The 14019-nt window shown below is 38.2% G+C and overlaps 1 protein-coding gene across 1 annotated transcript in view; it reads right to left on the bottom strand.

The window, feature by feature from the left end:
• Positions 1-536: 536 nt before the first annotated feature.
• The window catches only part of bmper (BMP binding endothelial regulator), a 41738-nt gene continuing 28255 nt past the window's right edge, over positions 537-14019 (bottom strand). The window contains exons 7-16 of the mRNA XM_033981746.2: positions 12562-12661; positions 12370-12479; positions 11891-12025; positions 10873-10977; positions 6844-6889; positions 4327-4481; positions 3577-3778; positions 2594-2936; positions 2075-2205; positions 537-1149 (exon numbers count right to left, since the gene is read on the bottom strand). Of these exons, the coding sequence (XP_033837637.1) occupies positions 968-1149; positions 2075-2205; positions 2594-2936; positions 3577-3778; positions 4327-4481; positions 6844-6889; positions 10873-10977; positions 11891-12025; positions 12370-12479; positions 12562-12661 (1509 nt within the window). The 3' untranslated portion in view covers positions 537-967. The remainder of the gene's footprint in view (positions 1150-2074; positions 2206-2593; positions 2937-3576; positions 3779-4326; positions 4482-6843; positions 6890-10872; positions 10978-11890; positions 12026-12369; positions 12480-12561; positions 12662-14019) is intronic.

Below are 14019 nucleotides of genomic sequence, written 5' to 3'. Positions count from 1 at the left end.
TGAGCAGAAGTGTCTAGTGTGATCTCCCAAACAAGAGTGATATTTCTGCACTTTTGTGGTTAATTCTATGGAATATACACATTTTGTGCAATACTTGAGCCTCAACCAAGACAGATACAAGCATATTTTAGCACATTCCTGATGCATTGTTAAAGAGGCGGTATTATGCAAACTAGACTGTTTGAAGCATTCTACCATTTCTATCATGTTCCTACTGACATCATGAAAAATATGCTTGAAGAGGTTTTATATGTCATCTCTGTGCGTGTTATACAGTTTTAACGGACAACGCACAGTCCTAGGACACCACGACGCACAGCGGAGTGGTGTTCCTCTGCAAAGTGCATAATACCTTTTTATAATGTCATCGGAATATCGTGATAATGCAATGCATAATCAGCATAATGAAAAAAAAATCTATATTTTGTAAGTATCGCCCACCCCTACTTATTAGCACATATTATCCACAATACAAAATATAAATTAACAAGATCAACAACAAAAAATAATAATATTAATATTAATATTAATAATAATAATAATAATAATAATAATAATAATAATTAGAACAATAAGGTCTGTCTTTCATATAAATCTTACTAGCTTACAGTTTGAAATGATGGGCACTGATATGGTTCATAGGAGGTTCTCTTCTAAAGTCACTGAGAGGCGCCATTTTGGCTCAAACCGGAGTCCGTGGGGCACACTCTTTTCCTGAGGGTCCAATGCGCACAAATACAAAAGAGAGGCAGTTCACCGAAATCGCCCCCTGAGTTGGCACCTGGCAGCAAGTCGGGCCTCCGTGAGCGTGACCTTTGCTCCCAGAAGTCAAAAGGTTACACGGTGCTTCTATGAGAGGCTTCCCAACATCCCACTGTCCATAGCAGTTGGTCGTCGCTTGGTTCCTGCCTCGTTTGGCCCCATGAGTGTAGCACTAGAGTCAGCCGCGTGCTCCGGCTCACAGGGGTCACCGGCCGGGGCAGGAGGTGGGTCTGATGCAGCGTCCCTGGAACAGCACCAGGTTGGCGGGACAGTGGCAGCCCGCGACGCACGGCTTGTGGCACGGGCCGATCTCGTTCCAGTTGTCGCAGGTTTTGGTGCAGCCCGGCCCGCATGTGTCATATACAGCTCCGTGTTTACACTGGGTGGCTGAGAGACAGAAATGGATAAGAATCAGAAAAAAGTGTTATCGACATTGTGAGTGAACAAAACTGACAAACTAGGAACTTGCTTTGGTGGTATGGTGCCATACAAAACTTGAATAAATTAATCAAAATTTTAAATATAAACTATGATAAAAGAAGGGCACTTAAACTAAGGTGTTAAATAAAATTTTACGGAATATAAATACAGCATAGTGACAGCATTGTTCAGTATTGTTTATCTGACAGAATTTCCCATGTATCTCAGCAAAATATGTTCTGCCCCAGTACAGATATATAATGTTTAAGCAGCTCTTGAGGTCAAAGTAAGTCCACTGTGTGCTGTCTGCAATCAGCATGCTAGTTGTTGTTAACATTACTATGACGTCAAAACTCTGCTCTGATCTCTAAGAGCTGTGAAAAATGCTTATAAACTCATTGCAGTGAATAATTAAGATGCTCAGAATGCATAAGGTAAATGAGGAATAACTTTGGACCGCTGCAAACTGTAAAATGAACTAGTTTTGTTTTTCATGTCTTTAAGACAGTAAAAAAGACAATTCAATTATTCGCGTGGAGATAAAACCAGAATATAAATGTAAATAGTTGTATATAGGTTTATGTATAGAGCTAATTCTGCCTTTTTACAGGCCATAGCAAAGTTTACACTACAATCCACACGTTTCAGAATAATGAAAAATGTGTATTGTTGCCACAGAGATGAATAATTTAAAACTAAATATTATATCTTAATTAATGGGAAAAGTCCTGAAAATGCTGCAGAGAAGAGGAAGATGAAACCCATGAACAGAATCACTGGATTATAAATAAACATATAATCATTATCAAATTACATTTCTTTAAAAAAAATACTGCATATGTAAATTATCGGAATAAAATACTACTTCATAGATTATATTATTTATACTTACCGACACAGGCAGTGTCAGGCTTCCAGAGCACAGGGACCCCCTCCCTCTCACAGGCCCGACTGTAGGCGATGAAGGACTCACAGTAACAGTTCTTATGGACCGGGCACTCACACATGTCTGTCACACACGACCTGCACACACAACAAACACACATTATTTTATTTTTATTCCTCTGTATAATCATGATCATGTTATGTGTAATGCTGCATGAGTAGAGAATGTTAAGAAACCAATTTATTCCATATAACGTAACATAATCAAATTGTGCTAATCATGTCAAAGTTTGCAAGTCCAATTCAAACTACTGTAATTTAAGTTATTTCCATGTAAAGGCTTACGTTCGGAAACAGGTGTTACTGTTGTTTTTTTTGTTTTTTTTGGTAAAGACAGTATATTTCAGTCAGATGGAGATCTGTGAGTGTTTTGTTGCGACATAAATTATTATGCCAATATTGCAATACTTTTATGATATATTGCGCAGCTGTACTAGGAACTAAACAAAAGCTAACTTGTCCATACCTGTAGAACGGTGCAAAGTCCACCACTCGATGACACTTCTGGAACTCCCAGGACTTGATCTTCTGGCACTCTCGGTGGGCCCTGAACTTAACCTTGACGCTACCGGGACAGAGGAAGGAGGTGGGTCGTCTGGGTGGGTGCTGCTGGGTGCACACCTGGTTCCCCTCTACCCTCCAGGACTCAGCAAACTCGTCCACATCGAACTTGAACTGGTTGTCCCCGCCCATGGTGTCGTCCCTCTTCTGGCCGTTGTAGTTCCCGCAAAGGCCACACAGACGCCCACGCAGGTGAGGGGCAGCAACCACCTCCACAAAACTGTCCCCGTCCCATGTGATCTCCAGGCCTGTACAGGGAGGGAAGGGGTTACATACACTGTAGAAAAGAATCATACTTGAATGGTCTTTTTGTATTGGACTAGATTAAATTGTATGTTTTTCAAATATTTAAAGGTACAGTATGTAGCAATTTTAAATGTCATTAACATGGCCTGACCACATTTCTAAATTAAGTTGGTTTGAACCTAAAAGGCCTCTCTCTGATCTGAATCCTAACTATCCAAACCCAAGTGTTAATGCAGCCTCTGCAGCTCATTAACTGAATTCTGGAGGAATATTCCACTGTAATGCATTACAAACATTACATTTATCAGATATAAGTAGACAAGATTTTTAATAAGTTTAATGCCATACAGTGGTGCATTTCATGAAAAGCAATAACATCTTCACACAGACAGGCAGATGACATACCTCCATTAGAAGGGATTTATATTTTGATTCTGAATATAATAATATGGTGTAAAATGTTTTGTTAAATTTTTGGGGGGTTGTCATGCCCAGGAAATGTCAACTGTCCAATCAGAAGTACAGTACAAATTGTCATTTCAATTCCAATGTCAAAACTGTACTTATACTGCACATATGACTCCACCCATTTCGTGCCATTGTCACTACTTTTCTATTGAAAATCCCCATCTAAATCCTGACCTGCGATGGTGGTGAGTTTGAGCAGGTATCCGTCCAGGTCGATGTGCACCCCGGGGCCGTGATAGGGCAGGGCGATGCGGGTGCCGTTCCTCCTCACGGTAAGGTGCTGATGGAGGCCAAGCACCAGCCCGGCCAGGCGCACTTCCACAGACTGAGTCCAGGAGAAGGAACGTGTACGCCGGGCATCGTTCTTCACCAACACCTGAGCACAGACATGGAGCAAGTCAGTGCTACAAACAGCAGGAATACAGTCAGTTTAAGGCATTATTTTTTGTAGTTTCAATGTCATTTAGAAGAAAAACAATAATAGTTGCTTAAAGACTACAAATTTCACTAAAACATAGAAAACATAATTCATCAAATGTTATATTTAGTTTCTAATTTTACTTCCTGGTGGGACACGGGCAGCAGACATAAGTAGAAGCTCCAAAACCTTGCATTTAAAAAAAAAAGTATTTTAGAAGAGATTTATGTTTTAATTTTAATTTCAATTATAATCTGAATTAATTTAGAATAAAATAGATACAATTAAATTTAAATAAATAAATAATAAGTAAAATATGTAAAATATTATCTTAGATTTTTTGGGGGGGGATTGTCAATTACCAATGGGAAAGCTGACAGAGTGGAATGTTTTGGCAGTGTCTTTTCATATTGTAAGACTACACTTGAATGAAAATAAACCAATCCAAAACATTGTATATGTTTTTGAATTTAACAGTAAAAAGATGATATTTGTCTGTATGGTACCGTAAAGCTGGAGTCGGGGCTGTTGATGTTATTGGTGACCGTTCCGCTCCCACAGTCTCTGGTCAGCACATACTGGCACGTCCCCTGGAAGTTAAAGGTCCTGCCATCGAAAGTGTTGTAGTGAGGGTCTCCAAAAACGGTACACACTCCTGGTTCTGGTGAAAGAAAAAAAACACATAAAAACAATAAGTTACAGTAAAAATAATGATGGAACACATATAATGCATTCTTGTGTCTTTTAAACCTGCTTTTGGTCACTTTGGGATAAGTATTTCATATTTTGCAAACTTAAAATAAAGTCTCTATTTAGAAAATACACTTTATAAATTACACCTCTATTTCCAATGAGGCATTTAGGCACTGGAGCTCCTTCTGAAAAAAAAAACAGTAAACAAATGAGGTTCTTATTCCCTGTGAATGCTCTGCTAACAAACCCATGCGTTTGCTGTGAACAAAATTTGACTTTACAATGAGACCGGTAATGGCTTATGGGCTTAAAACTGTGCAAGAGAAGTCTAGATTTTTACCTATAACGCAACAAAACAGGCAAAATGTGAACAGAGCATTTTTGAGTGCTCAAAAAAGACAACTCTGGATTCATGCATTAATTAATTATCAAAACAAGCGTGAATTAAGCAAAATACAAGTTCAAGTATGTTTTTGAATAGTAAGGTAGTCAAAAGTATCGAAAATCAGATACTAAAAATACATTCACGGGACAGAAATGAACCTTTTCTGAACAGCTTTAGAATGATCTTGAGTTGCATCAGAAGAAGTATAAGACCACATAGACTAGTATACGCCCATGCACCACTATGGCACCTGGACGACTGACAGATTATACAGATTTAAGACCACATGGTAATATAAAACAAAGTTCTATGATGTATTGTCTAAAGAATGATATAATGCAATCAGGATTGGTATTGAGTATCGAGTCTATTCCTTATTATCAAAATCGAGTTTGAAACTTTAGTATTATAACAACAATATACAGTATAACATGATAAAAACCTAAAAAATATGTGTTCTTTAAGGTATTTTCTCCCTGTGGTCAAGCCAAAATGTCTAATGTCTCATACTCTTTGTACTGTCTCAAAGTAAAAAAAAAAAAAAAAAAGAAGTTAGTTAAAATTATCCAGCTGTCAAAAAACCATTGTGATCCTTTGGTCTGAATAAATGCCGGGGTAAACACTGGGATGAACCGTCAACACTCAACTCAAATGTTATGACAAATTGGTAATGTGAGGTGGCCGTTTGAATAATTCCAACCGCTGAAGTTTACAGTGGTCAAAACAAGCTTTATCGAGTGCACTAAAACTAGCCACATGAAAACAACCCTCTCGTTTGGTCCTGCTCCCAAAATACGGTACATTTACAGCTTACAATGAATGTTTGGGTCCATCAAGCAACTGCCATTTGAATTTAAACAGCCCCCGGTAAAAAGCACTGTCTGAGTGGAATACAGTTTATGGGAAATGTACAGATGTCAGTGAAAGAATGGAATAAACTTTTGAATCATTTTGGAAGTTTTTGGGCTGTTTTTTTTTTTTTTTTTTTTTTCAAAGTCTCAGAAATTCTGCAATAAATATGTCAACAATTGCTGTAGTGTGAGGGATGTGAAAGTAATTAAAAAAAAAGACAGAGACAGAAATAAAAGTCATAAAAATAAGACAAAGGAAAAAAGACATCAAGACAAGACATCACCCATCATTGTCGCTTTTACTGCTATTAAAATAAACAACCAACTATTTTTAATTTAGCCTAGTAAGAAGCTTTTTTACATTAGTGCCAGTTCAATTTTAAAGGTCCTGTACCCGATTTTTCCCATGTATTTCAGCAACAATTGTCTTGTCCCAGTACAGACATATTGTATAAGCATCTCTTGAGGTAAAATATGTCCTCTATGTGCTGTCTGCATCTAATATAAAGTGTTTTATTGTTTGATAATCACTAAGTGCTGGCTAGTATGCTAGTTGTTACATGTACCATCATGGCAAAACTATGCTCTGGGCTCAGAAAGTTGTGAAAAGTGCTTATAAACTCATTGTGGTGAATCATTAAGATGCTCAGAATGCATATGGTAATTGAGGGATAAATTTGGACCACTGCAAACCATTTAAAATGAACTAGTTCTGCTAGTTCTATTTTTCATGCTTTTAAGACATTAAAAAAAGGTACAGCCCATTTAACTATCTTAGCATAATGAATTGATCTTATTTTTATTTTTATGCCATCAGTATTTGATGCCAACAAAGCAAAGGGTGGCTACTTTGAGCATTTGTATATAAAGTTTAAAAAAGAGTGTTTTCATTTAACTTTTTTTCTTTGCTACATACATACATCTTGTTTCGGTATGTATGTAAAATGTAGAAAGTAGTAAACATAAAGAAAAAGAAGGTGAGAATGAGAAGGTGTGTCCAAGCTTTTCCCTGGTAGTGTACAAATAAAGATTGCCTCTAAATAAGTGTGTGTAAACCCATGTGTAGTGCAGGTTGTCACGGAGGACTTACTCACTTTCAGTGCAGACCGGACAGCAGCCCGTCCTGTTGAGGATCTTATTCTGTAACAAACAGGACACAGGGGTCAGATAGGTTTTCAGGGATTAAAGAAATAAATAAAAGATGCAGCGGAGCCCATGGAAAAGAAACAGAATCCACAGACGCTCAATGGACGGAGGCTAACACAATGGCAACATCTGACACGAGACATGACGTCAAAACTGCAACGCATTCACAAGTTAAATACACGAGCACAACACAAAAGGTAAAGGCAAGTGGGATTAACAGAAGGAGCTATAGTCGGATTAGGGAGGACCACATACGGTAGTCGTGTCACCATAATTACTATATCAACTTATCCTTCAGTAAATGGTGGATGGAACAGTCATTTTTGGGGGTCAGTATTTGTTGTGAGTAGAGTGACAATGATAACAGTGGCTGTACACGCATCTTATTCATGTATTTGAGCAAAATATGACTTGCTCCGGTACAGATATATTGTATAAACAGCTCATGAGGTCAAATTGAGACAATGTTCTGTTTGCATATAATTCTAAACATTTTATTATCTAAAAATCAGGAAGCAAGTTGTTAGCATGCTAATTGTTGTTAGATTTAATGTGACAGCAAAATTCTGCTCAGTTATCTGAAAGTTGTGAAAGAGATTATAAACTAATTACGGTGAAAAGTGAGTAATTTTGGACCTGTTCAAAATAAACTAGTTTTGTTTTAGTCATTTCCAGGTACAGGCCCTGTAATTTGGAATAATCATGACTAATCGACTACCCATTGCCCTGGACTTTCTTCGTTCTCCAATTACATTTTCTAAATCACTGATACATGTAGGATTTGACAGTGTCGCATGTGACCTGATATTTATCGGAGGTACTGACAGCTGTTTGTGATGATATTTGATCTCATTGGGCACTGCAGATTTCCATTGCGGAAGACAGAGTTGCTTCTTTTAGATGAATATTACGATTTAAAATGTCCAAGTTATAATATAATGATCTGCAGGTGAGATTAGATTATAACTATAGAGCAGACATAAGCACAATAGGTCTGCTTTAATCTTTGTAAGGACAATACACACAAACACATGCCAAAAAACATTTAATTTGCCTGATCCCTATGACACCCATCAACAGAAAGGTCACATAAAAATGCTTTTTTGTGTTGTTGTGCCCGTTTGTGCTTATGTCTCCATAGTGGGAAGAAGCTGGATGTTATAGCTAACATGTAGCAGTAAGCCTAGTAGAGTGAGAAGGTTTTCATGGACAAATGCAGCAATCAAACTTACATATTCATCATATTTGACGTAGAATGTTAAACAAGCTAACTGAGCTACATTACAATTGCCTGTATTGTGCTTTTGTTTGCTTCTGACAGATTTACAGTGGAGCAGAGAGGAGCACTCCAACAGCTGAAGCGGCGTATGTAATGAGACACGCTGGATGAGTGTTTGTACAATATGTTTCAACTTCCATCAGAAGAGCAGATCAGAGGGCCCATTCACACACGTGCACACTGTGGCCCCAGGGAAGCCACACACACACATACTACACACATACTACACACACACTACACATGCACTACACACGCACTACACACGCACTACACACGCACACTCGTCTGTCATCGCGCATACATCCAGCGACCTCTCAAGAGCCCTAACCTCTGCACAAAGCCCACTTTCTCTCTTTGAAGACCACTGCCTTTTACCAATCCGGCAACACACACGCACACACACACGCGCACACACATACACATACACATACATACACGCGCGCATGACATAGCTACACAGATTGGTTTTCAGGGGCCTAAATATAGGGGAGCTCTTCAGGGCTGTCAGTCAAACATCACACGGACAAAAGGTGGTTGGGAGACACACTGTCTGCAGCGGGGACAGGACAGGAGGTGAGCGAGGGATGAACACGGAGACAAGAGGAAGAGGAGAGGAAGAAGAGAGACAAAAGAGAGGAAGGGGCAAGTTGTGTCACCAACAAGATCACGTTCAAAGCAGTAATACGGCATTAGCATTTAGCATCTTTCCTTCTTCTTTCTCTGCCTTTCTTTCACTCAGCTTTCCTCCTCTCTATCCCCTTCTCCTCTTATATTGTCTAAAAACTTGTATTCTTTATTTTACTCATCATTCAATTTTGCTAAGACAACCTGTTTTTGGACTAGCGAACGCTTTTAAAGTTTTCATAACTGATCTCCAAAACAGGCAAATGCAAATGAGTGCCAACAAACTAGTTCACTCCTACAACGTCAAATCTTCTGTAATGATCCATAGTTGCAGTAACTTAACTATAATATTTATTTAATTACTTACTTTAATTAAAATGCATTTTTATTGCTCAAAACTACATCAAGAGGTCGTCACTACACAGATCTGACCTGTAACTTGTTAGTGTGGGGGGTAAGCGCTCACAAGTATTTTACTTCTGCTTACTCCTTTTGAGCATTGTACAAAACTTGGGATTTGGGTGTACACTGTTTTGTTTTTTTAGTTTTTTTTTATTATGTCTGCTCAAATAAACAATATTCATTCATTCATTCAGTGTCATTCGTCGGTCTCCATGTAGACATAAGTTTAATGCCATACTGTAGGACATTCTAGGCAAAGCAATAACATCTCCATAGAGACAAGTATCAGTGGCGGACCCTTTAATAGAAAAGTTAAACAGTGCACTTCTAATATGCAGTTGTATTGAAGTTCGGCCACACGGGACCACCTACACGGCTGTAACCTATGGGTGCTGACCACAGACGACAGGTGAGGGTTTGTAGTAGCCAGTGGAAGCGTGTAAACTTGGGGCTGATGGAGTGAGTGACCGCCAGTGACCGGAGCTATGCGAGGAATCCACTCCATCACCCATGGCTGACAGATGACCCGCGCGTCACCCAAGAGTCGCCGCCCGGTGTCACCCAGGGGACAGGTGAGAGAGAGCCGCACACAAGACAGCACCTCTCTCCAAGTTCACTGTTAGTAGAGCAGATTCACTGAAGCGCATATAACAGCTTAGATGACTAATTTCACTAAAATATAGGTAACATCATTATTTTTAAGACTTTAAATTATATATTTTTACATAGAGGTAATTCTATAACTGTTACTTAGCAACCGTAATGTTAACAGAGACCAAAACTGCAAAATAGTTCAAATTAAACTAATAAAAATAAATGACAGCACTGTTATTTTGTTAAATCAAGTTTAAACTGCCAGAAAAACGCCTTTATTGCTTGTAAATTGTCCCTTACATCCATTTTGGGTGTAATTTTCCGTGTTAATGGCATATGTAGAGGTATTATGCTTGAGAATGCACCAGTACTTTCTGATTTATGGTACTTTTCTTCGCATTTTTTTTTTTACCCACAAACTGTTACTTGACTGGTGTAAAACTATGATAAATATTTACTACAGGTACGATCTCACTAAACTAAGTAATAATTTGAAAAACACCTAAGACCTATTTAACTATGGGGTTCAGAGGGATAAAAAAATAGCACCATTGCCATAGCGATTAACCATTCCAAAATATTATATATGGATGGTTCTATATATGTGGTATTTAGAATTTGCTTCTAATCAAGGATGGCACAATTCCCACATGACAATAAATGACAATAAATGTATTTTGCGATTCAATTCACAGTTTGAGCCACACAGATTTGATCTTATTTTAGATTTTTGCATCTTTGTAGCACTGCTTTTTAAACGCTTTTTAAAGGTTTCCCAGTACTGCCAAAATAACTTAATTGAACAAGGCAAAAGACATTTCAGCTACCTGTCCAAAAATGAAATCTTGGAAATGCTGTTCAAACATGCTACGCGCTAAAACGCAAACAGGTAATAAACCATAGTTACGTCTTGTCATGTTGAGTCGTCACACAGCTGAAGTCAGAATAATTGAGTTAGTCATGGATTATAAAGTTAAGAGTGTCTGACAGGTTGGACATACAAAAAGGGATTAGATGTTGTGGAGACGTTGGGCACGGTCAGGATTGATTGTGATTGGCTGGAAGGCTTGTCACTCACCGAAGGGCAGCTGGTGATTGGCACGCACTGTTTGGGCCGACACTCGATGTTGCCTTTGACACAAGCACAGAGGGTACAGTTGACAGAGGACCACATGTCTCCTTCCTGTAATTTGAGCAGAATACACTGGTTAAACATTTGTGATATGGCTCACTACCCAAAATATTGCCCCAAATGTAAGACATGTTCTTGTCCTAAACCTAAAAACTATGTGGTTAGTCTGTGGGTTTGAAACGAAATGTGTGTTTACCACGATTTTTACAGATTTGTTATGCATCATAACTTTTAAATCACTAAATGGAAAACTACAGCTCATCCTCTTGGTTTCTGATCTACATTAAAAGTTGTTATTTTAAAGAACTCTATTGTGAAATCTAGTAGATTTTCATAATATAATATGCTACACTGATTTTACTGTTGTTCATTTAAATTAATGTGATTTCTGCTTCACTGGAAATGCCAATCAAAACAGAAATATGCGTGAGTGGTCAGGGGCAAAAGTGGGCGGTCCAATCACAGCCACTAATTTGTGGGAGATGGAACATGAATACTTGTCTCCAAGGATATGCTATAGTTTAGCGTGGAATGTATTCGATGTCTATCTCGCAGGTGACCGCACCAGGTCAAGTTACAGGTCTGATCTGTGGAGAGGCGGTCCCGCTTACAGTAACAACTGTATGTTTTTCAAGTTTCTTCTTTAGCAATAAAATACCTGTTGATTGAATAAATCTAAGAAAGTTTAATGCTTAATGAAATAATGAAAATTCAATTCAACAACAATCTCCATGATACAAACAGGTCGTATACCCCCTTAAGAAAAGTTACGTAGTGCACTTTTAAGTTTTATCTACTTTGACTAACAAAGGGCATTTATTATTTAAATACTATAAATAATTACATTTGAGATAAAACTCTGGAAACCAAAACTGCTGCCAGAGAATTGTTGTGTTTGTGTTGGTTGAATGCAACACAGTAGAGTGAGTTGGGAGGAGTTGCACTTATAATACAGTCTGCTTACCCTGTAGATCTTGTTGCGCACGCGGCAGTACTTGACCTCCTCCACTTTGACGTAGGACAGGCACTCATCACAGCAGTGCTCGCCCTGACAAGAGCCTGGCTTGGAGCAGCGCTTCCGGCACACCACTGTGGAATCCTGGGAAAATACAGTGTGGTACTGTATTATAATATGTATATTGTGTCTAAGGTGGAACATGAGAAATATCTAATATATCTAATATCTAAATAACTAATATTATAAATCTTACATTTTATAGGCATGAAACAATATAAAGAATTTAACATTACAGTATGACATGTCTCCTCTACACCACGGCTGCAGTTTTTTATACATTGCATTTTAGATGTTTTTGATATGTTGATAATGTTTATGAAATACTGTCAGAAACTTATGTATATATATATATAATATATATATATATAATTCTTTTTCTTCATTGCTACATGTCTTTCACTTTCCCTTCTGCCCTGTGGCATTACCTTGCATGTGCAGGTGGTGCAGTTGTCATGTTGAAATGAAGTGCCGTTCTCATAAACTTCACTGTGGAACAAACAGCTTCCTAATGACAAGTCAAAGACCTTCCTCTGGCCTGAGGAACAATAAAACCACAATGAGAGACAATAAGAAACCCACAGTCACTGACGTATACATCACATGTGTGTATGACTTACCAACACAGCGGGGACAGCACTGCCCAGGTGGGGTGTGGGTTAGGTGGCTAGGGCAGGAGAGAACTGGACACACCTCCCTCATGCACAAAGTACGGCCTCCCTAAAACAAAGAGACACAACCACAATACAATTTATATAGTACAAAAAATGGAAAGATCCTACAAATTAGTTACTGACCGAGGTTAAATAATTTGCCAAATAATACAATTGGTTGTGTGTGAAACAATGTCAAAATTCACAAATTTGTACCAGAATTAGCTAAAACTCAAGTTTTCATGCACTGAACCTGGACAGTGTTCAAGGCCCTGTACTTCTTTACATGTATTTACGCAAAATTTGCCCCTAGTACAGACACACTGTATAAGCAGCTCTTGAGATCAAAATAAGTCCACTGACTACTGTCTGCATCTAATTATGAAGCGTTTAATGTCCGAGGATCAGGAAGTGTGCGTTAGCATGCTAGTTGTTATTGAAAAATGCTTATAAACTCATCATGCTGAATTATTAAGATGCTTGGAATAATTTTGGATGACTGCAAGCCATTAAAAATAAAAATCAGGTGCAGTGTCTAGTCCACAATCACAGAAAAGGTCAAATAATTAGGCCATGTACCATTAAAACACAGTCAAACGACAGACAATTTGACAATTTGTGACAGCAAAGAACAAATTAGATACTGTAGATTTAAACACTTTCTTGCTCCTACATATTTCCAACTTCTGGTGTGAAAAATCATATACCAAACTGAAGGAAATTATTATCTGAATATTGAAATAATCCCAGAAATATTAAGATTATTTAGTTTTAGTTGTATCAATAATGTCCACCCATATGACGAAGTTAGTTTTTGGTTAATGTTAAATTCATAAACAGCATGTTGTTTACTTGATGACAACTTGTTTACTTTCTTTACAACATGATTACAGATTTTAGACATAAAACTATAATAATAAAAATGTTGAATTATGTGGTGTACGCTGCTATCCTTGGCACAAAATAAACAGTGAACATTTACAAACGTGATTCCAAATAACACTAATTTGCCTTTACGACAAGCAAATATCATTACCATATAAAATTGAATATTTTCAAACTGCATTATGCCTGTGTTTGTAGTAAAAGTATTCCCACAGACTCTACCCTGTGTTTCTTAGTTCCCACATCAACCTGACCTGCGTCACTGGGCCCGGGTCCTATGCGGCTGCCCATAATCTGTTTATGGCCTTACCTGGCTGGAGAGTACGCTTGTGTGAATTTAGAAATACGAGCTCAGCCAATCGCGCAAGAGGATGTTGTTGTAGCTAAAGGTTTGTGGCCCCCGGGGGAGCTTAGACCTGACTTATTAAGGGGACAGAGGGGCCCCTGACTAATACAGAGGTGCGAGGGTAAACACTGTTGATGTTGTGTTAATGTTCTGCCAGTAGGGCTGGAATAACAAGCTGGCATGGAGCTGGTAAT

This window comes from Periophthalmus magnuspinnatus, chromosome 16 (genome assembly GCF_009829125.3).
Source record: "Periophthalmus magnuspinnatus isolate fPerMag1 chromosome 16, fPerMag1.2.pri, whole genome shotgun sequence".
In the NCBI taxonomy this organism is placed as follows: Eukaryota; Metazoa; Chordata; class Actinopteri; order Gobiiformes; family Gobiidae; genus Periophthalmus; species Periophthalmus magnuspinnatus.
Note: the sequence above shows the minus strand (reverse complement) of the source record. Positions and strands in the feature narration are given on the sequence as shown.